Here is a 24,246-nt window from a genome sequence, read left to right as displayed (position 1 = left end):
TTTTTCTAAAAACAGGCTGTGATAAGTCAGGTGCTGATTCAAATGAAGGGCAGAACAGCCCCGGGATCTGCCGTAGCACCACCGCTGTACAGGCTGCATGCACGATGCACGACGCACGACGCACGACGCACGACGCACGACGCACGACGCACGACGCATGACGCACGACGCACGCACGCACGCACGCTGCACTGCTCTCCCACGTGCCGACGGGAGTGAATTCCCGTGGTTCAATTCGGCCCTCCGCCGAGGAAGCACAGCGCAGACTTGGGCGGGGACTCACCAGGTTGGAATTGGTGGCGTTGGAGTCATCTTCTGGAAAGGGGATGTAGATCGCTAAGGCCACACAATTGGCAAAAATAGTCAGTAAAATAATGATTTCAAATGGTCTGAGGAAGGGAGTTAAGGAAGTTCCTGTTGCAGAAAGCACAAGTGAAACAAACATACATATATGTTCTTAAATGAATCAAAGATTCATAAGAATTTTGTTTAAACAATACATTCCAAGCCCCTTGTATTCTGAAAAGAAACATATGCCTTTTTAAGTACTTCTAATGGGGCCCCGCCAAAATTTTTCCTAATATGTCAAAAGCAGTGGAGGCCAGTCGCGTGCCAGAGTAAACACAGATTTCTAAAAACTTTTTTCCCCCTCTTTTATTTATTTAGATTGCATCGGACTTCATTTTCTCTCATGTGTGCTCAGGTTGCTTTTAAAGAGCAGGGCCTGCTCCAGTCAGGACCCGGTCCCCCGAGGCATCCCCTCCCCCGTGGTTTCACGCTGCCACCCAGGGACTCAAGCTTGGGAGGGGAGCGGCAGACAGAGGGGGACTGGAGGCAGAAACTAGACTAAGATTTTTCATTTGAAATTTGGAGATTTTATTTTTTTATCTTTTAATTTGAAGCTGAGCGAGTTTTTTTCCTTCTCCCTTATTCTCTGACAGCGTCCAAAGAGCTGGAAGATGCCCAGGGCCTCGGGACCCCCCAAGAGCACAGTAGCATGTGTACTGTGCATCTAGGGTAGGGGACCCACCTTTTATTTCAGGCACAGTTCCAGGTAGAACACCTAAAACTTCTCCAGCCAATGGGGGCCCTGGCTTCCGTGGGCAAAGCTTACATTCTAGGTCCTCTCCAACTTCTTCAGTATGTGTTGGGACCTAGCAGGACAAGCCAAGGCCCACTACCAGCAGCAGTGCACTCGGGGGGGATCCAGTGACTGGATTTATTTATGGAAATATTAGAGCAGGATACAACCTCAGAAGAAAAAATGAGCTCATGTGATACTACTCCTTCCATCCTGCACCCACAATTAAAGGCCAAAAAGGGAAGCTTCAGAGAAAGCTCCCAGCTTATGTTCTTCCAGCCCCACCTCCCCCAGCCCCTGACACTGCCTGGCTACCAACCAAGTCCATGGAGTCTGACAGAAGAGGAAGAGGATGGAATGTCCTGGGAGAAGGAACCAGCTTCATCTCCCAGGACATGAAACCTGTACTCACCAAGTTAACAAATATTGAAGCGGGAAGGGACTTAAAGATCAGCTAGTCCAAACCTCTGAGGTCCAGGGAGCCTAAGAAACTTTCCCAAGACCCCACAGGGGGTCCCGACCAGCCAGGACTAAAACCCTGACTCCCTGACCTCTGAGTTCAGTGCTCATTCCCCTGCCATAGAAGGGCTCTGACCTCTGTTAACGAGCAACCCTGAGCCTGGAAGGAATTTTAGTGATCATCTAGTCCAGGCTTCCCAGGCAGTGTGCTGGTTATGGATCCCCCTGGGCCCTATGGGTGTAGTTGAGGGTCCATTTACCAAGCATGACTCCTGAAGTTGCCATTTTCTGTGTGCCTTGATATCAAGAATAACGCATGTAGCGGGTCTGTCCAACCTCCCAGTTTGACAGACATAGAAAATAAAACAACCTCTCCTAGATCCCAAGCTGGGAAATAGCAGAGCCAGGACCAGAACCAGACCTACTGACTCATCTTTTCCAACACGCCTGCTGCCCCTTGAATTGGCCAAGGAACAAGTGATGATGATGATGGTGATGTTGATGATGACAACAATGATGATAACTGAGAACACAGCTAACATTTATTGGGAGCTTACTCTGTGCCAAGCACTGTTCTAACTGCTCTACACAAATACCCTGAGTGGAATGTACAATTATTATCCCCATTTCTTAGTGAAAGATTAAAGGTTAACTTGTCCAAGGTCACAGAGATCATGGAAGGATGGGCTTCAAACCCAGGAAGCCTGGCTCCAGAGTCAGAGTTTATAAGGACAACTCTACACTGATCTATCCTGAAGTCACCCTGAACATTTAAGGAAGTTAGATCTCGGAGCCCTCCTGCTACATTCCTCTTCTCTCCTAGCCCTTTCCCCACCTGCTTAGGAAAGGGACATTCAGCCCACAGGCTGGGCAGTTTCATTCCCATTATCTGATCCTCTGTGTTCCCCCACCAGGACAAGAGCACATTAACTCAATTAGGCCAGACCTTACACATCCAGTCCTCAAAATGTCAGCCTGGTCCCTCCACCAAAGTGGGGCTACCCTTGGGTGTTCTTTGCCTTGTTAAGAGCCACCTCCTCCCCTATTCAGGCTATCCATCAATCATCTTATGCTAAAAGTGCTGGCAAAAGCTGAATATTATGCATCAAGAAACCAATCAGGCAGGTAAGAAAAACCACCAGGTAAGCCCTGAAAGTGTTCTGTGTCACCCTGTGATAACCAGATCATTTTAAAAACTGCCTTCTCTTCTTAATGACAATGTCAGTTCCACTCTTTCAAGAGCACTACTGGCTAGCACACCATCTCCTCGTCCATCAGCTACCCTTCCAAGGCAGTCTGGGAATGCCACCCAACCAGCCTGCCAAGGCTGGGTCTGCTTCCTCTCCTGTGGATGGAGGATACATTCCCTAGGAGAATGGCTACAGCACCCCTCTGCCCAAGTGTAGAGGGGCAGTGCAATGAGATGGCTGAGGTCCACAGTGGGCACACTGGGACCGGACACTCTTCCCTGCCTCCCCTCTCTTCCTGTCTTTCTAGGTTTTGTATGTCACCAGCACCAGGGACCCATCCATCCCAGGAAGTTAACTGGTACTCACTGAACACGTGTCCTAAGGTAGTTCTCCAAGCGTGCTTCCACATAAGCAGATTCTGCAGCCCTTGCTAACACTTTGGGAGGGGACTGCAGCAACTCCCTGTTGGCAATGAGGAAACTGGAGCTCTGGGGAGTCAGGTGGCAGGGCCACAGTGGGATAGGTGTCCAGGCCCCAGATCTAGTCCCCGCTGTGTCCCAGTAGGGCTGGATGGTGTCCCCTGAACATCTGCCCTAGTACCTCTCTTCTGTGCTATGGGCATATGGGGTGAAGGAAGGGTGTGGATTTGGGAGTTGGGGAACCTGCATTTGAAACACCGCTGTCAGTTGCCAGTTATGTGATCTGGGCAAGTTCTGCAGCTTCTCCAGGCCCCAGTGCCCCCCTTCTCTAGGGACGCCTGACATCCAGGGCCCCCAGCCCTCCCACTCCACAATTCTGAGTGAGCAGCTATGACAGTGGCCCGATGGGGCCACCCAAAGCTGAGCCTCTCTCCCAGTCATCTGAGAGCCAGAACCGCACTTGGCCACTCAGAACAGACTGGCCAGCAGGGCAGCAGCCACTTGGCTTAGACTTTCTCTTACAGTTACTTCTGAGTTGAGAGATTCAAACATTTATACAACTAACATTTCTTGCTGAACTTTCTTTTCTCCTTGAGTCATCTTCTTTGGCCTTTCAACCACCACCCAAGACTTTTAAATCTTTCCACAGCATCTCATGAATGAAACCTAATATTCCCACCATGAACAGTCAGAGCCATGGTAGCCCTGCCTGAATTCATTCTTATTATAAAAACGCCCAACACTAAGGACAGGGCTCTAGTCCCGCTGTCACTGACCATATGACCCTGAGAGTCACTCCTGTGGGGCTCAGTGTCATCACCAGGGAGAATCAGGGGTGGAGCTACCAATCTTTAAGGTCCTTTCCATCTCCACCCACAATTTCTGTGATATCAAGGAGCCTATAATTCCACAGTGAGACCCAACCTTTCAAAGCCATTTTCTCTCCAGGACCCAGTCACTGGTTCCCATACAAAGTGGGTCTGTGTGTAACACTGGAGGCCAGTCTTCGCTTTGGCTGCAGGTTAGAATCCCCTGGAAAGTTTTAGAACAGGCCTGGGTGGCGCTCAGGCACCTGTGTTGTTACAGCTTTCCAGGGGATGCTACGGGGCAGCTGAGGTTGAGAACCACTGCTCCAGGTTCTGGAACTAAGAGCTGGAGTCACTGCCCACCACCGTCCTGCATTTCCTAGCTCCTTCCCGCTTGCGAGAGGAAGGTCATGAAACTATGCCAGAGTTGTGACATGGGAGGAAAAGGTTATGGAGTAGCAGCATGAAACCACTTAACCCAACACCGGCGGGTCCCTGGGCGGGTTGAGCTGGGTAAGATGCCATGTCATTACCTCGAGGCTCATTTTCTCCGATGTTGCTTATTATATGAAAATAAACACCAGGAGAGCTTGTTATATAAGCAGATTCCTAGGCCCTATCCCCAGAGATTCTGATTCATCAAGTCTGGAGTAGCACCTGGAACTCTGCATTTTAACCGTGCCCCAGCTGACGCAGTAGGTCTGGTGACCACTGTGTAGGCTCAGCAGGGACAACCCAGCCCACTGACTGGTAGGCCTGGGGGCTCCCAGGACACACACCCTGCCCAGAAAAGGGCACAAAGGATATTTCCATTCGACAATGCTGATACACGCCCTCCGGATGGGGTTCTTCAGAGTCAGGCAGAGCAGGGCGCGAGGCGGGCGTGTGGCAGTGGTGCTGCCCTGCTTCTTGGGTTTTCCATACTGCTGCCGCTTCCGCTGCGTGGAGCTGACCGTGGAGATGGTCGCATTGCCCGCGCTCCCCATCAGCTTGGCCTGCCGGGCCGCGTCGATGGCCGCCTGCCAGGACAGGGCCGCCCCCGGGGTGGGGATGTGCTCAGGGGCAAGCCCTGCTGCTGCGTTGGCATTCATGTTGGCATGAGCTGGGCGCGGGCTCCCATAGTTGGAACCTGTAGGGGAAGAGGACAGGGAACAATAGTCACCAAGGGAGAAAACAGGAGAGCTCGTGATATGCTCTGGACCCAGACTCACAAGTGCCTGAAAACCTTATTTCAAACTATTGCCGTCTGGAGGTAGCCCGTGGACACAGTAGTGTGTGATGCTGAGGACATCTGTGCTAGTCCTGGTTCAGCGGTGTGACCTTGTGAGTGTCACTCCCCCTCTTCAGTCTCACTGCCTCGTTCTAAGCAGACATGACATGAGGTGTATGTACCACACAGGTATGGACCTCAGAAACAGTGCTAGAGAAAGGCAGGGTACAGAGAAAGATAAATGCACAATACAATCTATGGACATCAGAGTATATTTATGTAAGAACACATAAATAAAATGATATTCATTCCAGTGAACAGAATGACTGTTTAAGGAAGGTGAGGAGGAAAATGGGAGTAGGGGATAGAGCTAAAAGGCATAATGGATGAAGAATGAATGAAAGAATGAAGTGAATAAGAGAGCCATTGCATGAATCAATAATGAGAAATGCACAATGAATTGAAGAGTATGATTCACTCAAATCTCTGCACCTGAGTTCCAAAAAAATAAAAATAAGTATAATAGCCCTGACAGGTTTGGCTCAGTGGTTAGAGCATCAGCCTGCAGACCAATGAGTCATGGGTTCGATTCCGGTCAAGGACATGTACCTCGGTTGCAGTTTGGTCCCCAGCCCTGGTCAGGGTCGTGCAGGAGGCAACCAGTCAATGTGTCTCTCTCACATCGATGTCTGTCTGTCTGTCTGTCTGTCTCTCTCTCTCTCAATCTCACTCTCCCTCCCACTCTATCTGAGGATAAATGGAAAAAGATCCTCAGGTTAGGATTAACAAAACAAAAAAAAGTATAATAAAATGAGAGGGTTGGACCAAAGTTAGGTTTCATCCAGGTACCTCAAACCCATCAGGGCACTGAGCTCTGGCTGAATAGGAGAGGGTGGGGTGGGGGGGTTTCAATCATGTCAGCCAGTCTTCTGACATCTGCTTCCCATTGGGAAACAGGATCTATACACCCTTCTCCTGCGATGCTGCTGGCCTTTGGTGACTGTTTTGACCAGTAAAGTACAGCATAAGAGGCAGTAAAATGCAACCACCCGATTCTCTCTAGATGCTGGGCCTGGGGGAAGCCAAACCTCCAACGAAGCAGCCTAGTTACCCTGAGGCTGCTACGAGGAAGCCCACCAGCCCTACCTAAAGAGACTGCTGCACACAGAGGGACAGAGTCCCAGCCAGCCCCCAGCTGCTCTGGTCACCATCTGACTGCAATTGCACGAAAGACCCCAAACAGAACCACCTACCAAGCCCTTCCTGTGGGAGGGTGACAGGGAGGGGCAGAGGGACCCTGCAGGAGGGAAACCTGCATGGGAACCAGTGAAATCCAGAGCAAAGACAACTGCAGTGCTCTGGTTAAAGTTAGCTGAAGCCTTCAAGACTGTCCCTAAGACACCACACATACTCGGTCTGGTCGGCCTGATGCCTCCCCCAGAATCCTACAAGGTTTGCCAAGTAATCAGCTCAGCCTGGGCCCAAACCTGAATGCCCCAGAAGCCCCAGAACAGAAGTGTGACCTTGAGATCTGTCAAATGGCCACGTGCATCAGGATCAAGACAGACTGCAGGGAATGGGGTGCTACTGTGGGCAGAGAGCCTGGCATCTGGGTGCCCTGTTGGTTGCCTGGAAGACTGTGGCTGGAACAGGCAGACCAGTTGCACATACATCACTTCCAAGTCCCCCCACTGTGACCTTCCCCTCTGTTCAGGTCCTTCCAGGGAAGCTGCTGAGCCCAGAAATAGCTCCTCAGTGGAGTCCTACTTCTCACTGCAACTCACCAGGATTCGGTGAACCCTCGGTACCCTGCCAGCCACCTCTGCCCGCTCTTATCCGGGGCTGATTCTTCTACATTGGACTTTAAGATAACTTTTGCTCCCAGTGTGACCTGCTGTCTGGACCTTATCGTCCCTACCAGCAGCCCTGTCCTCCACAGGGACCAGTTCTGAGATAAGCACATGACCCAGCTCAGCCAGTGAGAACATTTTTACCCACAGAACGTCTGTCCTGGAGACACAACCTAACAATCTCACTGGGCTCCTGCACCCAGCCATGCCTGATGCTAGCCTTACCCTGGGCTTTCCGGTTTTCACACTTAAATAACAGCTTAAGCTAATTTGAATGGGCTTCTGTCCCTGACAACCAAAAAAGACATAACTAATATGCTTGCTCAATGCCACAAAGCTGAATCTGGCCGGGGTGTCGTTGCTGTCAGATTCCAAGGTCTTTGTCCTTTCCACCATCACACCAATGACAAACAATAAGTTTCCACTCTTACACCAACAGATTGACATCACGGACCAAAATGCTGTACCTAAAGGATTCTGAGGCTTTTCTGAGCACACCGGGAAAGCACATCATGATAGATTAGTGATGTCTGCATGGGCACCAAGGGTATGGTATCACAGATGCCACAATTTACCACCCTGTATGATACCAAGATGAGCACATCAGGTCTCCTTTAGCACCAGCTGGTCCACTGACTTCTTGTCCCCTGACAGTTGCCTCCTGCACTATTGCCATCTGGTCCCTGTAGCATCAGAGCCCCACCCCCAGCCCCAAGGCCTGGAACATTGCCTCTTTGCTATACTCAATCTATGGCTATATTCTCAACATGACACTGACTCCCTTCTCACCATATATTCCCTTCACCCTCCGCCCTCCCTCTGCCCCCAAGCTCCAGACGGCTGCTGCACCCTCGGGGTCAAGTATGTTAACCAGCATGTCAGAATCATGGGGAACCCAACACTGCCTAGAAGTCTCATCTCTCATATACCTCCCTGCACGCACCGTGTGGAGCCAACGCATAAAGCGAGAAGACCCCAATAAGGCTGGGCCTTCACCTTTCTTCTAAGACCCCAGAGGAAAGAAACAGAAGACAGGATTTAAATTAACAAAGGCACCTGAAGCCCAAGAGCTGCTTTAACAACCAGCAAGTGTGAGTAGCTCCATTTAACACATAAGAAAACAAAGGAGCGTCTGTGACTCATTAAAGGTCACAAAGTGAGACAATGGAAGATTCCTGCAGCACACACAGGACTCGCAGTTAAATGCTAGACAGACTCCGCCTCCTGAGATCTCGCACGCCGTCCACAGGCGCACACACGTGCGTGCTCACGCACGTGGACACGAGCAAAGCGCGCACCTGCTACTGGTTGACGGGCCTTGAGGTTGAAGAGGCAGCACTTCTGACCCCAAGAACATCCTTTGTGTTTATATGACCTTCACAGGACAGCATCCACTACATGAATAGCCCCATTGGCAACCCTGGCCCTGTGGGACAAGTGGAAGTGGAAGGTGTCCCCGTTCCTATGCGCTGTCTTGGAGTGACTGAGCCCCACCTCACTGCTTGTCTTACTGAGTTCACCAGATGGGGCTGAAATTCTAATGTGTCCATTCAGTCTGAGGTACTACACTTTTCCTTCCCCGGCCCCCTGTTTGGCATGGACAATGCTTAACAGGCGATTTTATTCCTGGGCTGACTTCTCCTCTTCCCTCACCTACATAGTCACACTCCCTTACACCACCTGCCAGTTCCAAAAACCAAGGAGAGTTTGGACGACGGTGGGAAGGCAGGCAGGGAGCTCCGCGGGAGAGCGTATCCATCGCCGTGGGGAGGCGGCGGGGTGGGGCGACCACGCTCCTGAGGGCTAAATGGCCGTGGGTCCACAGAGCCAAGAGGGGTTCTGAAAGCCACACCGTGGGGGGCTGTCTTCCGAGCCACCCCGCACCTGGGCGACCTCATTCAGTGTGGACAGTTCCGAGCACGAGGACCGCACTGGAGCGTGCCATCTGGAGAAAGCACAGACGAACAAGCCCGTGGGGAAAATGGAATGTCAACCTCTCCTGAGCTGAAAGACAAGAAAACAGCCTTCCGTATTTGGGTCCCGGCAGCTCTGAGCATTGCTGTCGCCCTGTGCCGTGACCAAGGGCACTGCCACACAAAGCCACACACAGGTGAGCCAGGCGTGGCCTGAGGCTCCTCCACGAGGCTGTGCTCCAAGGCCCCGCTTGGTCCCCCCACCCAGACTGGAGGCTCTGAGGATCGCCAGGTCCCCACAACTAGGGAACACAATTCTCCAAGAACCCCAGGAATGGAAACTCTCCACTCAAGATTCAACCATTTTGCATCCAGAGCAGTGCCATGGAGAAAAGGCAAGCAGTATTGTGTCCCTGATGACTTTGTTAGCACAAAATAAACCCCCGGTGCAAAGAGACCAATTTTCAAATCATGAAGCTGATTCAAAGCTCTGACTCCTGGTTGCCAGCTGAAAAGATGCCACGGTTTAAGGCTGCTCTGGCTCCTGCCTTCCTAGTCTATTTCCACTGATGCTCTCATCCCTGAACAAGCCCCAGAGCAGCAGCTCAGCAAATCAGGCCACACACAGGCAGGTGGGTGCCCACAGCACTGAGCTCTTCCTCGAACGTAAGAAAATGACTCCCATCTGTCAAATGGCCGAGCTTGCCGGAAGACGGCAGCAGCTCCTCCCTCCTGCACACGCTAGCTGTTGCTTCTCCAAGGGAACAGGACGAGGGCAAGACCCCAGCACAAACTGGGCAGTTGCAGGTCATTCTGCTCTTCGAGGTCCACAGAGGACTCCAAGTCAGGAGGCGGTGGCTTACGGTTCCTTGGTACTCACCCCCCACCCCCAGGTGTGAGGTGTGGTGCTAAGGACCTAGAAGGTGTTCAATGATGAGAAAGGTTTTTTTCCCCCTTTAATCCAGCTCTATCCATGAACCTGATCCAGGGACTCATCCCAGAAGATGCTCAATATCTGTTTGATTACAACTGTATTGACATGATAAAGATGGCGGTGGACAACATGTAGACTTCAGCAACGCTGTTCGAGACGGCCTGTCTCTGCCCTAAGGAATGGGCTTATTCCACCCTTCCACTTGCTTCTTGGTGTGGCAGTTGGGAAGAACAGTGAGGGGAGAGGCTGTGAGCAACGACCTCCACCCCACGCCACCTCCCTTGTGCAGGCCGCCTTCCACGTCTGGCCCGGAACGTTGCAGTAGCCCCCTGACATTTCTCTCATTTCTCTTGCCTAGCCCCAGTGCCATCTCCACACAGCAGCCAGAGTGACCTTTCAGAAATAAAAATAATAAATCAGGCCCTGTCATTCTCCCATTTAAATCTCTTCAAAATCCAAACCTTCCATGATTTATGAAGGCTGCTTAGGCTGGCCCTGGCCCACGTCTCTGAGCTCATCTCCTCCGTCTCCTGGCCTGGTCGCATGCACTCCTGACATACTGGCCTCACGTCACCCCTCACGCACGCTCAGCTCTTGTCCACCATAGTACCTTTGCACGTATATATCTGACACGTTGCTCCCTCTGCTCTTGGCTTGGGGATCCCGTCTCACACTTCAGGTCGGGGCTTAAGTGATTCCTTCTCATCACCCCCAACCTGGTTCCCCAACCTCAACGAGCAGAGCTCAAACACTGGCTGCCAGTGTGCTTCCCATCCCCCTGCCTCCACTCTACCCTTCAGCAGAGATCCCAAACCCCAGCACCATAAAGAGAACCCCAATTAGGCACGTGTGTGGGAAAACACAGGGCTGCAGGCCTCCCTCTTCAGCCTTAGTACCTGCAAGCACGCACGAAGGTCACTACTAATGACCAGGCTTTGTACACACTACAACCCAGGTTTATTTATGAAGAGCAAGAAGCAGCTGTTCATCCCTGGAAAAGAGAGAACTGAACACGCCTTTCTCCAAAGTCCTGACCGTCCGCTCACTTAGCAAAGGAAATGCTTTCACTCGCACCAGGCGTCACGGAGACCTGTGCAGGAGCCCAGTTAGCTCCTGCTGCCTGTCATCTCGCTGGAGTGGCATGGGGCCTACATTCCCTCTAAGAGTACAGCAGCCAACCTGACACAGGAACTATGCTTTCTCTGCCCATTAAAGGCCAAATAACTAGAAAACAGGAGGCCATTAATCTTTTCTACCCAGTGCACTACAAAGATAGCCAGGAAACACAGGAGAAGACTGTTTCTTGGTGTTAGAAGATCACCCAAGGCCCTGTCCACTTCGAGCCCAGCGGCGCTCATCCAGAGGAGAATCCAGTCTGGCTCAGCACCATGTGGCAGATGGGCGGACTGGTGGACTGGCTACCTCATAGCTCTCCAGCCTCCTTCTGCTGGGCCTTCTTGTCCTGCAAAGGCTGCAGAGTTAAAAACTACCATCTCCCATCACCTCTGCAGCTGGACCCCCTGATGTGACTATGAGGTTGGCCAACTCAAGAACTCAACTGAAATTAAGTCAGGTGGAGAGGATATCTGTTTCACCGCTGCAGGGCCAGCAAGCTTCTGACGATGGCTTCCCGATGCCTGGAACCGACAGCCAGCTCTTGGCACAGCCACTTCCAGATGCCCCAGCTTCCCAATGACCCGAGAGCCCCAGTCCCTTAGCAGGCCACTTCTGCAGTGTTGGTCTGGGAGTCATTCCTGGAGGCCCAGCCTTGAGCCTGTTCTCCCAACCCTCCCGATTACTTTCTAAGCCCTTCAATTCTGTACTAAGTATCTTTCCTATTAAAATTGCTACAGTAGTGCAAACATACAGTCTGTAGCCCCACTGTGCCACAGACCATCTACGATGATGTCCTGTAATTCAGGGATTCCCAGTATGGCAGCCACCAGTCATTACGGCTATTAAGCACTTGAAACATAGCTAGTTCAACTGAGGAACTACATTATAAATTTCATTTGATTTACATTAATGTACATTTCGACAGCCACATACGCTAGTGGCTGCCATGCTGGCCAGCACAGATCTGTATTAAGAGGAAGTTATAATGGAAAGAGCATGATGAGGAATTGGGTGTGAGAAAGGGAAAGCGGTACTAACCAAGCACTTAATTCTAATTTGTAAAGAAACTTAAAAAAAAAAAGAAAGCAATCAAGAACTGATTCAGATTCTGATGGGTGGGTGGATTTTCTGCTCAGAAAATAACCCCCTGCGCAAAGACATGTTTTCAAAGCATAAGAGATTCTAAGACCCAACAAACAACATAGAAACCAGAAGTCATTTTTCAGTAGCTAATACTCTTGACAAGTGAATGAGAAACAAATTTTCCCAGATGAAGAAGCCGACGTTCCCCCTCCACCTAAGCTGGGCCTGAGAGAGCACGGAGACATCTCAGCCGAGCATCAAGCCTTCTCAGCCTGTGGCCACGGCACTGCGCACCTGCCTCCTCTGTGTCCCACCAGAGCCATCTTCACTCTTCCCAGCAGCATCCTCCTACTGCTCTGCCTTCCTGGTCCCTCACACTGCCGCAAACCCAGGCCTGAGAGGCAGGGATGCTCAGAACAGGCCCATAACCATAAGTAGTCAAAGCCACTCCAAAACAGGGAGACAACGAAGGACCAAAGGCATCTGTGGCCATCTCCCCGATGCAATCGATCGACACTGCCTTAAATAAAACTGTCTCTCTTCTATTCTACCCCCCACCTCTTTCTGATGACCGGGGCCAGGCAGAGAACTAGAGCATTTCAGAAGCCCAACCCAACGGGAAGAGTGTAAAGCTACCAGTGCTCACCCCGTCTAGCGATCCAGAAAACTAAGCCTTTTCTCTGTTCCTCACGGGGCAGCTAGTCCAGAGGAGGGAAAGACGGGAAGAGGAATCCCAGGGCAGACTCCCACCAGAAGTAAACCAGCCTCATCCGCAGAGGACCAGAGGCCAGTATTACCGTAACTAGAAGGCTCTCAGCACCAGAACTAGAACACAGGAGGTACTGCTATCTTGGGAGGACAGTTTTTAGCCTATTCCGTGGCCTCAACCTCCTTCCTTCTCACCATCTGGGAGGACGGGGTGACAGGAAGGCTTGGCCAATCCTCACCCTGCCTGCTTACTGTACCCATTGGAGTGGGCAGGGCACCTTTGGGAACCACCAGTAATTCCTCTAACTCCATTTCATGCCCAGTGGTGGGCAGCGGTCTGACCCAGGGGAATGGCAGAGCGGTCGTGCAGCAGAGGAACGGCCCAGCTGAGGCTTGGGGCTCAGAGCTCACAGACTCGGCCCCTCCTGGCCGTGAGCCTTTCTGTCGTTCGGGAAAGAAGGTGTCACTGCGACCGGGCTCCTCCCGCTCAGCGAGGAACCGCGCCCAGGCCTCTTCCACGTTACCAGAGGGGAACGTGAGCTGATGAACTCCGTCAGAAAAGTAATGCAGCACTCCTAAGCAGGGTTTTTAAGTAATGCTAACACTGGCCCTCCCTTCTCAGAAGCGATCCTAAAGGACTAGTCGAAGAACCCGACAGGCACTGCGCCTACTTGGGCGCTCACCACAGCGTGAATTATAGCAATACCAAATTGGAAACCACCTAAAAGCCCGTCACTGGGGGACTGGCTGGATAAATCAATGCACGTCCATATGACAGAATTTTAGGAAACCATAAAAATTGTGTTTTTGCAAAATGATATAGAAAAAAATTCTACAACCTAATTTTAAGCAACCGAAACCGGGTCCAAAACACATCTACAATAGGTCCCCCATTTTGCAAGAGACACTCTTTTTCATAGAAGACTGGAGAGAAGCGTCAAAATATCTCTAGTGGTCGTGTTGAGGTGACAAGTTAGACTAGGGCCCAGCAAGGCGGATCTGCTGCCCGGGGCCACAGGCTGGGAGTCCAGGAGCACTGATCCAAGCTCTGGCTCTGCCCGTCCCTGCCGTGCGACTGGGCCAGGACTCCCACCTGAGACCACCCACCTGCGAAATGGAAATCGGAACACTGCTCTCACAGTATTTCTGTGACAGTCAAATGGGTTAACAAATGTAAAACTCAGAATACTGCTTGAGCGTAAGAACTTCCTAAGTACTATTTTTATTACATTAGCCACACTCTGTATCATATATAATTCTTTGGTAATCAGAAATAAAACGCTGTGATTTTGTTTTGTTTTGTGTAAGTATAATTGCAACATGTGCCATGGCCAAACCAGCCCCAGATGCTGACCACCCATGGGGGCGGGAGGAGGTGAAACACACAGACCCCACCTGACAGCTGGCCGCCTGCCTTCCGCGCCTGCCTGCAGACGCTCCCTGGGAATCCCCAGCAACAAGGAAAACACAAGCACCTGCCCGGCCGTAGAGAAACAAGGAGTCCGAGATGACTAAGTGCACACCGCCGTGCGGCCCTCTGTTGACTCGAACCTAAGCCCTGGACAAAGGATAAGTTGTGCCCCTCCACCTCCAGCTATGACTCTCCACAAACAGAAGTATCCAGGTTTAGGATACAGTGAAATGGTTGATTTGAAAACTGTACAAGACACACGGGCAAGAGCCTTTGTTTTTCTTGTCATCTCAACTTTTTAACAACAATTCTATTTACTATCAGCTCGGCTCCCTGAGGATGAGCAGGTGTGCGTTCACAGAGAGAGAACCAGTGCAAGTCAGGGCCTCCACCGGGCTGCAGCCTGGGCTCGGAGGCGGCAGTCTGTGTGACCACGGGCCCTGGGTGGACAGTCCAGCAATCCAGGGGCACTGAGTGGCCTCCCTCCACCCGCACAGCCTCGTGCTGTCAGAGCCCGGGCCCCTCCCCTGTGACTGCCGCTCACACCACCAGCCACACCTCCACGTACTAACGTTATGTTTCTCCAGCTCGCTGTCCTCACCTGTAAAACGGAGGTAATATACATTCCTCACAGGACAATCGTAAAGACTAACTGAGAGTATGTCTATGAAAGTACTACCCAAATACAAAGTATTACTTCACAAGAATCATTCCACAGATGCCCGCATCTGAAGCCTCAGGGCACCGAAGTAGAATACCTCGTTTCCAGTGAAGTGAGCTAACACTTGAAAGTAGGTGTGTTTCTTCATTGTTTTCCCAGAAGCACACCCTCCACGTTAAGCAACCACCTCTTAAAGTTCCTGTTTCTCACACACAAATATGAATGGTGCCAAGTGGTGGGAAAGTGAATGCATTCAGAGCGCTCAGAATACAGAGAATCCCAGAGACCCTATTAGCAGTGCTCGTTTCCCACGGATGCTGGCAGTGACAGACTGAACTTCTCCCGTTGTCGGTAGGGCTGCGCTGCGTGGGGAGGAGGTCACTGCCCATATTTACACACGAAAAACATAACACGAACGCACCCCTCCACGGACGACACGTCCCACTCCTGGACGTCGCTAGCTCTCGTCAAGGCGGGACAAAAGAAACACATTAGCTTACTCCTCTACACTCAGAGGCCATTTAATAACGATGCTTTGTAGAAAGGATAATGCTTTTTTCATTTAGAAAAGTCAAAGCCATTTATCTTATTAATCCCCGCACAACCTCTGCCAGACAGCAGGCAGACAGAAGGTGGAAGGCAGGGAAAAATAAGCAAGGCCCCTGAAGCTGTGGCTTCCTGATAAATATTAAGCCTCAAATAGAGTTGAAGCCACCTCGACTCTTCCCTGGGGTTGGCGGGAGGAGAGCCAGGTCAGAGGTCAAGAGAGCAGGGTCCCGTCCCAGCTCACCACCCACGTGTTCTGTGAGCTCAGGCAAATCTCTCTCCTTCTTCGGCTCTCGGTTTCCTCTTCCTAGAATGAATAGGCTCAACCAAGCACCGTCAGAGGTCCTTCGAGCTCAATACTCAGGTCCTCGAACCCTTCGGTCCAGGCATCTCACTGTTCCCATCACCCCTCCCCAACTGGTCATAGCTCCTCCACGTCCTTGGTGCCTGGATCTCTTCCCATTCACCTCAAAGACCAGGGCTGACAAAGTGCAGCTGGACCTACCGTCACCCACCGGCTGGGTCTTCAGCAGAAAGGCGGCCAGAGAGTGTGTTCAGCTGTCCTAATGGCTGCCTCCCCTTTCCCTGTGCTTACGGACCTACGGGGCTGCTGAGCTAGGAAGGGAAACACAGAGAGTTAGACCCTCCAGCCATCATTTCTTTGCTACTTTATTATCCCAGGGTTTTCCCAGGACCCCTGAGAGCTCACCATGGTGCACATGGAAGTCCTCAAAGCCAGAGAGCACGTCATATCCATTAGGATAGTATTATCAAAAAATCAGAAAATAAGTGTTGGCAAGGAAGTGGAGAAATTGCAACCCCTGTACATTCCTGGTTGGGAATATTTTAAATGATTCAACCGCTATGAAAAACTGTACGCTTTTCCTAAAGAAAAAAAAAAATTAAACATAGAATTACCGTAAGCAATTCCTCTTCGGGGTATACACCCAAAGGATTGAAAGCAAGGACTCACACAGGTATTCTTACCCATGCTCACAGCAACACTGTTCACAATAGCCGAAATGTGGAAACAGCCCAACTGTCCATCAACAGACAAACGTGTAAACAAAATGTGGTCTGTACATTCAATCAACTATTATTCAGTCTTAAAAAGGAAATCAATTCTTACACATGCTGCAACATGGATAAACCTTGAAAACATTATGCTCAGTGAAATAAGCCAATCATAAAACAAATACTGTATGATTCCACTCAGAGGAGGTACCGAGGGGAGTCATATCCATAGATACAGAAAGTCGAGTGGCTTTGCTAGGACTTGGGGGGAGGCGAGAATGTGGAGTTCGCATTTTAATGGGTACGGAGTTTCACTGGGAATATGAAAAAGTTCTGGAGATGGAGGGTGGTGATGGTTGCACAACAATGTGAATATAATTAATGCTATCAAACTATATACCTAGAAAAGGTTAAGATGGTAGACTTTATGGTACGTAAATTTTACATAATATAAACATGTAAAACATTTTAATTTATTTTGTTCTTAAAGCCAGAGAGGGATGACTGCTGCACTTAGAGTTTGGAAGAACATTCCAGAAGGAAAGCGATCTAGGAAGGGAGGGCTGCCTTCTCAGGAAGAGAAAGCCAGGAGGTGAAGGCATCGGAATGTAAGCTACTCAGGAGTGAACTCAGCCCAGTCCAGAGGGCAGATGTGAGGCAGGACAGGTCTCCACCCCGACCCAGTGCTCCCCTGCACAGCCCTCTGCACAGGCCCACAGCACGTGACATGGGCCCAGAAAAGATGCAAAGAATTTAGGTCATAAATTGTTTTCAAATATCAAATAAATCACACATGCACATACACAAACATGCCGTCACAATGGAGTGAAACCAGACTCGCGTCCGAAAACATCTACAGTGTTCTCCAGCGCCATTGAATACCATCAGGCGTCATTCAGATCTCTGCTGGGAGAGATGGGTGAGCAGAACATGAGATCGATCCCTGGCCTCTTCCCAGTTTCGGTCTGGCCCAAAAGCTCTGCCGTGGGCACCAGGAGTACCTCCAGGGCAGGCCATGGCTTGCCCATCTCTGTAGCTCTGATGCCTAGCCCAGCGCCGACACGCATCAGGTACAGAAAGAAGTGTTGGCTGAGGGAATGCAAGTACTACTCAGAGTCCTGATCATTTTAGCTGAGGAAACAAACTGCTAATGATGGACACAAGGCAGAGAAGAGCAAATGGCACCCAGCCAGTGAAGCCCAGGTCAGGACTGCCTTATCCACCCGAGCCCCCCAATACTCTGGCATCTTAAATTCTCAGTGCCCCTTGCAGCCAGAAAGCTCTCCTCCTCCATGTGCGTTTCTTTCCCATCCTTCTTTTTTATTATTATTAAATGTACGGGATGACGTCGGTTAATAAAATTAGATATGTTTCAAGTGTACACTACGATTGCATTGTGCATTTAGCAACCGAAGTCAAACCTTCCGTCACCATATATTTGACTCCCTTTACCCTTGACTTTCCCATCTTTCTTGAACCAAGCTTCCTTTTCTCTTCTATCTCCTTAGGTTTTTCTGACACCTTCTAGACCAGTAATATCTGACTTCTCCTGGCTCCTCTACTCCATCTTTCTTCTCCTTGGAAGACTGAGGAAACTTCTGATGAGAGCCCTCCTGGGTGGGGCGGAGACTCAGGGCAGTGACCGACACCTAGGTTTGGGGTCCTTGGAAATCCAAGTTCCCTACTTGGGCCACAGGCACCTCTGGTGCTGCCCAGATTCTGCCCCAGGCTTCACCCGCATCTGAAGTGTAGCCAAAAAGGAGTGGAAGGGACTAAGTCCATCTTGAAGAGCTCAAAAGTAGAAGACACAAAACTCAACAGCATTTCTATGTTTCATCTCAGCATGGAGTTACTACTCAGAACAGAAACTAGGGCTAGAAAAATGTTGTAAAGCTCTATAATCCCTAACTTTATCACCCGGTTTACCTTACTCTCCTCTGACTATGTCCCCTTAGTAATTAGAAGGGTTACAACCTTGAAGACCAATTGGATGTGGTGTTGGTCTACGAAGTCAGCCAGGAAAGAACGGGCAAGCAGAACGCGGGTGTGGAAACGCCGAATCTTCGGTGCAGGCTGCTGGGGAACTGAGTGAATGAGCAGCCAGCGGAGTCTGAGGTCGAAAGCACAGATCAGGAGACAGGTGAGACCCAAGTCTGAGCTCCGTCTGGCCACTTACAAGCTCCATGAACCTGGGCAAGTTATTTAACATCCCAGAGACTTAGGTGCCTCTGAGCTGTTTCAAGGATTTTAAAACATTTATAAGCACTTAGCATGGCACAGCCTTGTATGAAGTTCTCAGTGAACAGTAGTCATCAATTACAATCACTTTTGTTGTTGACGTTATTAAAGTCAGCCAGGTCCCTGGGGCCTGCAGCAATGAAGGTGAGGAATGGGGACGCCACGGGCCTGAGCAAGGCCACCGGGCTCAGCCCCAGGAAAGCCTCTGCAGACACCCCAACACAGACTTTCCCAGAGTGTGAGCGGTTCACAACCTTCCACGTCCACGGAGGCACTGCCGCCCGTCACTCCCACTTCCTGCTGCGCTCTCCCCTTCAGTAAGAAGACCAAGGATGAATACAGTAGGGCTGGACACACGGGTCTCCTCCTCCTTCTCCCACTGAAAAGCTGTGTGACTCTGGACAAGTGCATCTCCCCCTCTGTGCATCAATGACCTCATCTATAAAATGAAGGAGTTCACAAAGGCTCTCTAAGGTCCTATACACTTTTTTGATAGTCACTAGTTCTAGAATTCATACATGGGTGGCAGAAGAGTTTATCACTTGGAACATGCTAACAAAAGACATAGGCTTCCCAGACAGATCCTCACAGCCCCCCACCCCACCCTACCTCTGAATTCCCTCCTTTAATGCTAACCAATACCTGAATCTGAAAAGCATCTACCTACCAAGGCAGTCACTGACATGGGGCCACGATCCTGAGTCTCAACAAACATGGCTAGCGGACGAGGACCACCATGACTCCCTGAGGAAGGGACAGGCGACGGCTGCACCCCCACAGTGCCCAGCTCCTGCAGTGCCTGCTGACTCACTGAGCTGCTCTTCTTGCCTCTCCCAGGCACCCAAGATCTGGAGCAGGATGCCACGGAATCATACCTACCTGCGTAGTAGCTCTCCTTGAATATCTGACTCACTTGGCAGCCTTCCTAGAGGTGGTTTTCCTCATCCGTGAAATGGGACTAATCACAACTAGCTAACAAGGGATGAAAGCATGTACGTGGAATCTGTGGCGTGACACGGAAGCATCTTTCTAAAGATGAGTTACCTAGTTTTCATACACGTGGAGGTTACTGGGGCAAATGGGGCATTTGCTTTGGTCTGCTCTATGTTCGCAGTAGTCCACGAAAGAAAAGTGTCCTGTCGGTACACAACACGGATGGATTAAACATAGTTTTGTTACTGGGTGGTCCCTTGGCAGCCTTCAACTGCAGACCCTGTTAGCTGAGCATCGTAAGAGAAAAGCAGTTGTGTTTTTTGTTGTGTTGTTTTTCTAAATAAACTATGGACTCATGGCTCTCATTCAGAATGCAAGTGCCTAATCCAACTTTCCAGTTGAGCCAAGGAGTTATAAAGCCCCCATCCAATGACTCCAATCATCAGTAATAATATAACCATGTAGAGGGGTCACTGGTCAGGGAAGGGGGAGCAGCTGCTGCCTGCCTAGGATAAGGGTCTGGGAAAGCACATTCCTCACATGACCATGGAGTCACCCTCAATCACACATTTACACATGCACACATGTACAAATATGCACATGCAAATACATGTGTGTCCCCAGCGTGTGACTTGGAAGCACAGAGCAATGTCACCTTCCCCTGTGCTGCTCATGGCCTTGACCACTGCTTTCCTTCTGTCTACATAAGTGTGCATGTGCCTCTTCCCCTGCTCAGACATAACCCTGGAGCAGAGCCTCTGTCCCAGTCCACTCGTAGCCCCCGCACAGGGTGAGCGGTCAAGAATGTCTGGGTGTATGCCTCGTGTGACCCACTGGTGCAGGAGCTGTGGGGAACAGACAGGTAAGACACTCCCTGTGTCAACAAGCCATCAGCCTCCTCAGGAAGGACAGGCCACAGCTGCACACTCACCCACAGGAACTTGCACACACACTCTCCAGTAACATATGCCCAGCCAGGGACCCTGCTCTTTCAGGGTCTGTAACTAAGTTTGGACCTGAAACCAAAGCACCGCTGTGAAACCAGCCCCGAGGTCAGCTCCAGGCAGCTCAGCTTTCTAAACCGCTAGTCTTGCCTCGGCCAGAGCACGGGGTTCTGAGCTGTCACACCCTCCAGACTGCGGCTCCGTAGCTGACCCCCTCCCGCCCCCCTCAGCCATGGCTCCCACACTCCACTCCCAAGGCCAATAGTTTTAGGTGAAGGGAAGAGCCCAGGAGATACAAAGTGCTGTAGTGGACAGAAGCTGAGTGTGGGAATTTGACATATCTCACTTTGAGCCTCAACTCACTTTTTAGCCATGTGATCTTTGCTAAGTTAACTTTGATCATCAGCTTGCTTAACAGTAAAATGGGTATAATGCTATAAAGAAAACAGGATTCACTAATACCAATTTATGCTCACTAGTGTTTAAGCCAACACTTTCTCTTGAGTTGGCAACGATAAAGAGTGATGAGCGACACCAGGCGCGACAGCCGCCTGCGCAGCCCCCGGAGGAGGCCGCCCGTCCTGCGGCCACTTCCCCGGCCCGCAGAGCACAGCGGGACCACCGGTCTCGAGGAGAACGGGCAGTGGTGTCTTGCCCCTCAATGCCATGTCCAGAGTCGGCAAGACTCTCTCACTTCCTTGAAGACAACAGCCCAGACCGGTCACCACACAGATGGGGTTACACAACATCCGGGCTCCTGGGAGAGACACATTCCAGCTGGCTGGCAGTTTACAAATATGTGACCTTCTCAGGCTTGAACTAGAAAAGAAGGATCATTGAGTTTCATATGAAATCTGTGCATGTTAGGTATGACCCAACTGGGCTGACAGGGCACGTAACATTGTCATCTGTTTGTTTCCAGGATACTTTGTGTGGGGGCTGCAGAAAGGGGGCAGGCCCTCGTGCCCGTCCTTTCTGCTCTCTGTCTCCCTGCAGGGAATCGGTGGTCAGGAGCCGTTTTCGCCAAGCCTCACACACCTGTCCTCCGGCAGCTGAGGACAGCCTGGGCCCCTCCGGGAGCTGACGGGAGAAAGCACCGTGAGGAGAGGAGAGGAGAAATGAGAGCTGGGCGAGGACGGGGACAGACGCAGCCAAGGCAGGGCTGGAAGGCCCTGGAGACCCAGCATCTCCTCCCCCCGGTGCGGACACTCGGGCCGGAGAAAGCAAGCCCCTGCCCGAGGTTCCACAGCCGGGCCCAGGCCCCGCCACAGCTCAGCCTAAGCCTCCAGGTTCCCGTATGGTCTTACTACTAACCCGGGTTCAAGTCTGAAGCTGCAAAGCACAAGAAAAAGCAACCGACCTACAAAAACTGTCCCAACCACCACCTTGTACAGGGCAGAGGCCCCATTTGGTAGGTTGAATCATGACCACCCCCCACCCCCAAAGATGCCCATTCCTAATTGCTGGAAACAGTGACCATATCCCATTCATGGAAAGAGACACTGTGCAGGTGTGATTAAACTACAAATGTGGAGATGGGGAGAGTAGCCGGGAATATCCAGGTGGGCTCAATATACTCACAAGGATCCTTATGAGAGAGGCAGGAGGGCATGGCGGGCTCTGCAGAGGAGGTAGGGACCACGCACCAGGGAGTGTGGGCGCCTCTAGCAGTGGGATCAGGCAAACGAACGGATGCTTCCCCTGTGGCCTCCAGAGGGCCACAGCCCTGTGGACCACTTCAGACCTCTGGTCTCCAGAACCGTGTGTATGTGTTAAGCCAGTGAATGTGTGGTGACTGTCACGGCGGCAACGGGAAGCCAATGCTCTAGCATCTCACGTGTGAAATCACCGCAAGCTGAGAGCAGCGGCATGAGGACAGAGTCAAGTAGTCTTGCTCATCCGGCCAATGGCTGCACGTAAGCAATGCATGTGGGGCTTCTCGAGGGCAAAGTCCCCGCTGCCCTCAGCCTCTGCTGGTGCAGAACTGGTATGGTCCTCTCTGCGGCAACGGGCCAGTACCAGATGTCTTGGGGGGATGAGCGGAACAGAAACAAAACTTCCTAGGTGTTGATTTAAAAAATGGGTAAAGGATATGAATAGGCATTTCTCCAAAGAAGAAATACAGATGGCCAATAAGCATATGAAAAGATGCTCAGCATCACTAATCATCAAAGAAATGCAAATCAAAACTACAATGAGATACCACCTGACACCCTTTAGGATGGATACTGTCAAAAAACAACAACAACAACAAAAATAACAAGTATGCCCTGGCCAGTTTGGCTCAGCAGTTAGAGTGTCAGCCCTCAGTCTAGAGAGACCCGGGTACGGTTCCCACTAAGGGCATGTACCTCGGTTGCAGTTTGTCCCCGGCCCTGGTTGAGTCATGAGGCTGGCATCCACTCGATGTGTCCCTTTCACATCGATGTTTCTCTCTCTCTCTTCCTCGCTCTCCCTCACACTCTATCTGAACAAAAAATGGAAAAATGTCCTCGGGTGAGGATAAAAAACAAAACAAAACAAGTATTGATGAGGATGTAGAGAAATTGGAACCCTTGTGAACTGTTGGTGATCATGTAAAATGGTACAACTACTATGAAAAACAGTATGAAGGTTCCTCAAACAGAATTACCATATGATCCAGCAATCCCACTTCTGGGTATATGCCCAAAAAAACTGAAAGTGGGATCTGGAAGAGGTATTATTTGTAAACTCATATTCATAGCAGAGTTACAAGAGCCAAGAGGTGGAAGCAACCCAAATGTCTATTAACAGATGAATGGATAAGCAAAATGTGGTACATACATACAATGGAATGTTATTCAGCCTTTAAAAGGAAGGAAATCCTGCCAAATGCTACAACATGAATGAATTTTGAGGACATTCTGCTTATTGAAATAAGCCAGTCACAAAAAAAGATAAATACTATATGGTTCCCCTTATATGAGGTACCTACAGTAGTCAAATTCATAGCACAAAGTAGAATGGTGGTTACCAGGGGCTGAGGGGCGGGGGGAAGGGGACTTCTCGTTGAATGGATACAGAGTTTCCATTTTTCAAGATAAAAAAGTTCTGGAGATCTGTTTCACAACAATGTGAATATACTTTACTGAACTGTTCACAAAAAAGTGGTAAAGATGGCAAATTTTATGTTACGTGTTTTCTTACCACAACAGAAAACAAATTGTAAAATAATTTAAAAGTCTCTGAATGCATGAGCCCAAGAGGGGCCCCAAGGATTCTGACAGCCTGGCACCTGTGATGGTCCCTTTACTTGTGCCTCCACTCCTGCACCCTCCGCCACCTGCTCTATTTGTGGGTCTGTCTCCCCCCAGGGCTCACGGACGCACTGAGGATAGGAGGCAAGTCTAATAACTCCAGGTACCTCACCCAGCACCCAGCATGGAGCTTTACACATAAGAGGTGCTCAGTGAACATCTGTTGAATTTAATTTTTCAAGAGTGTGGCCTCAGTCTCCTGCAAATTAATCCTATTCTTCTACAGTCATGCTTGCCCCTCCAAGACTTACCCCAGGGTCAGGGGCATCAGGGGGGGTCAGGGCTTATGGAAGAGGACAGACTGTGGCGGGGACAGTAGGGTTATCCTCTACATGCTCACAGAATATGACTTTTCTGCCCCCTACCCCAGCCTTCCGCATATGACAAGAAACAGGTGAAATCACTTGAGAACACAGAATCACAGGTAAAGGCAGAGTGATTCACCAGGAGTG

At 50.6% G+C, this 24,246-nt stretch overlaps 1 protein-coding gene across 12 annotated transcripts in view; it reads right to left on the bottom strand.

Annotated features, from left to right (window-relative positions):
* CACNA1C (calcium voltage-gated channel subunit alpha1 C) overlaps positions 1-24,246 on the bottom strand; it is a 579,936-nt gene that overhangs the window by 518,018 nt on the left and 37,672 nt on the right. For all 12 annotated transcript variants that reach the window (XM_036252393.1, XM_036252392.1, XM_036252383.1 and 9 more), the window contains exons 2-3: positions 4,754-5,084; positions 284-389 (exon numbers count right to left, since the gene is read on the bottom strand). In XM_036252393.1, coding sequence (XP_036108286.1) covers positions 284-389; positions 4,754-5,084 — 437 coding nt within the window. The remainder of the gene's footprint in view (positions 1-283; positions 390-4,753; positions 5,085-24,246) is intronic.

The sequence above is a fragment of the Molossus molossus genome, unplaced genomic scaffold (genome assembly GCF_014108415.1).
Source record: "Molossus molossus isolate mMolMol1 unplaced genomic scaffold, mMolMol1.p scaffold_m16_p_10, whole genome shotgun sequence".
NCBI classification, from domain to species: Eukaryota; Metazoa; Chordata; class Mammalia; order Chiroptera; family Molossidae; genus Molossus; species Molossus molossus.
The sequence above is the reverse complement of the archived record's forward strand: the minus strand, read 5'-3'. Positions and strand labels throughout refer to the sequence as shown.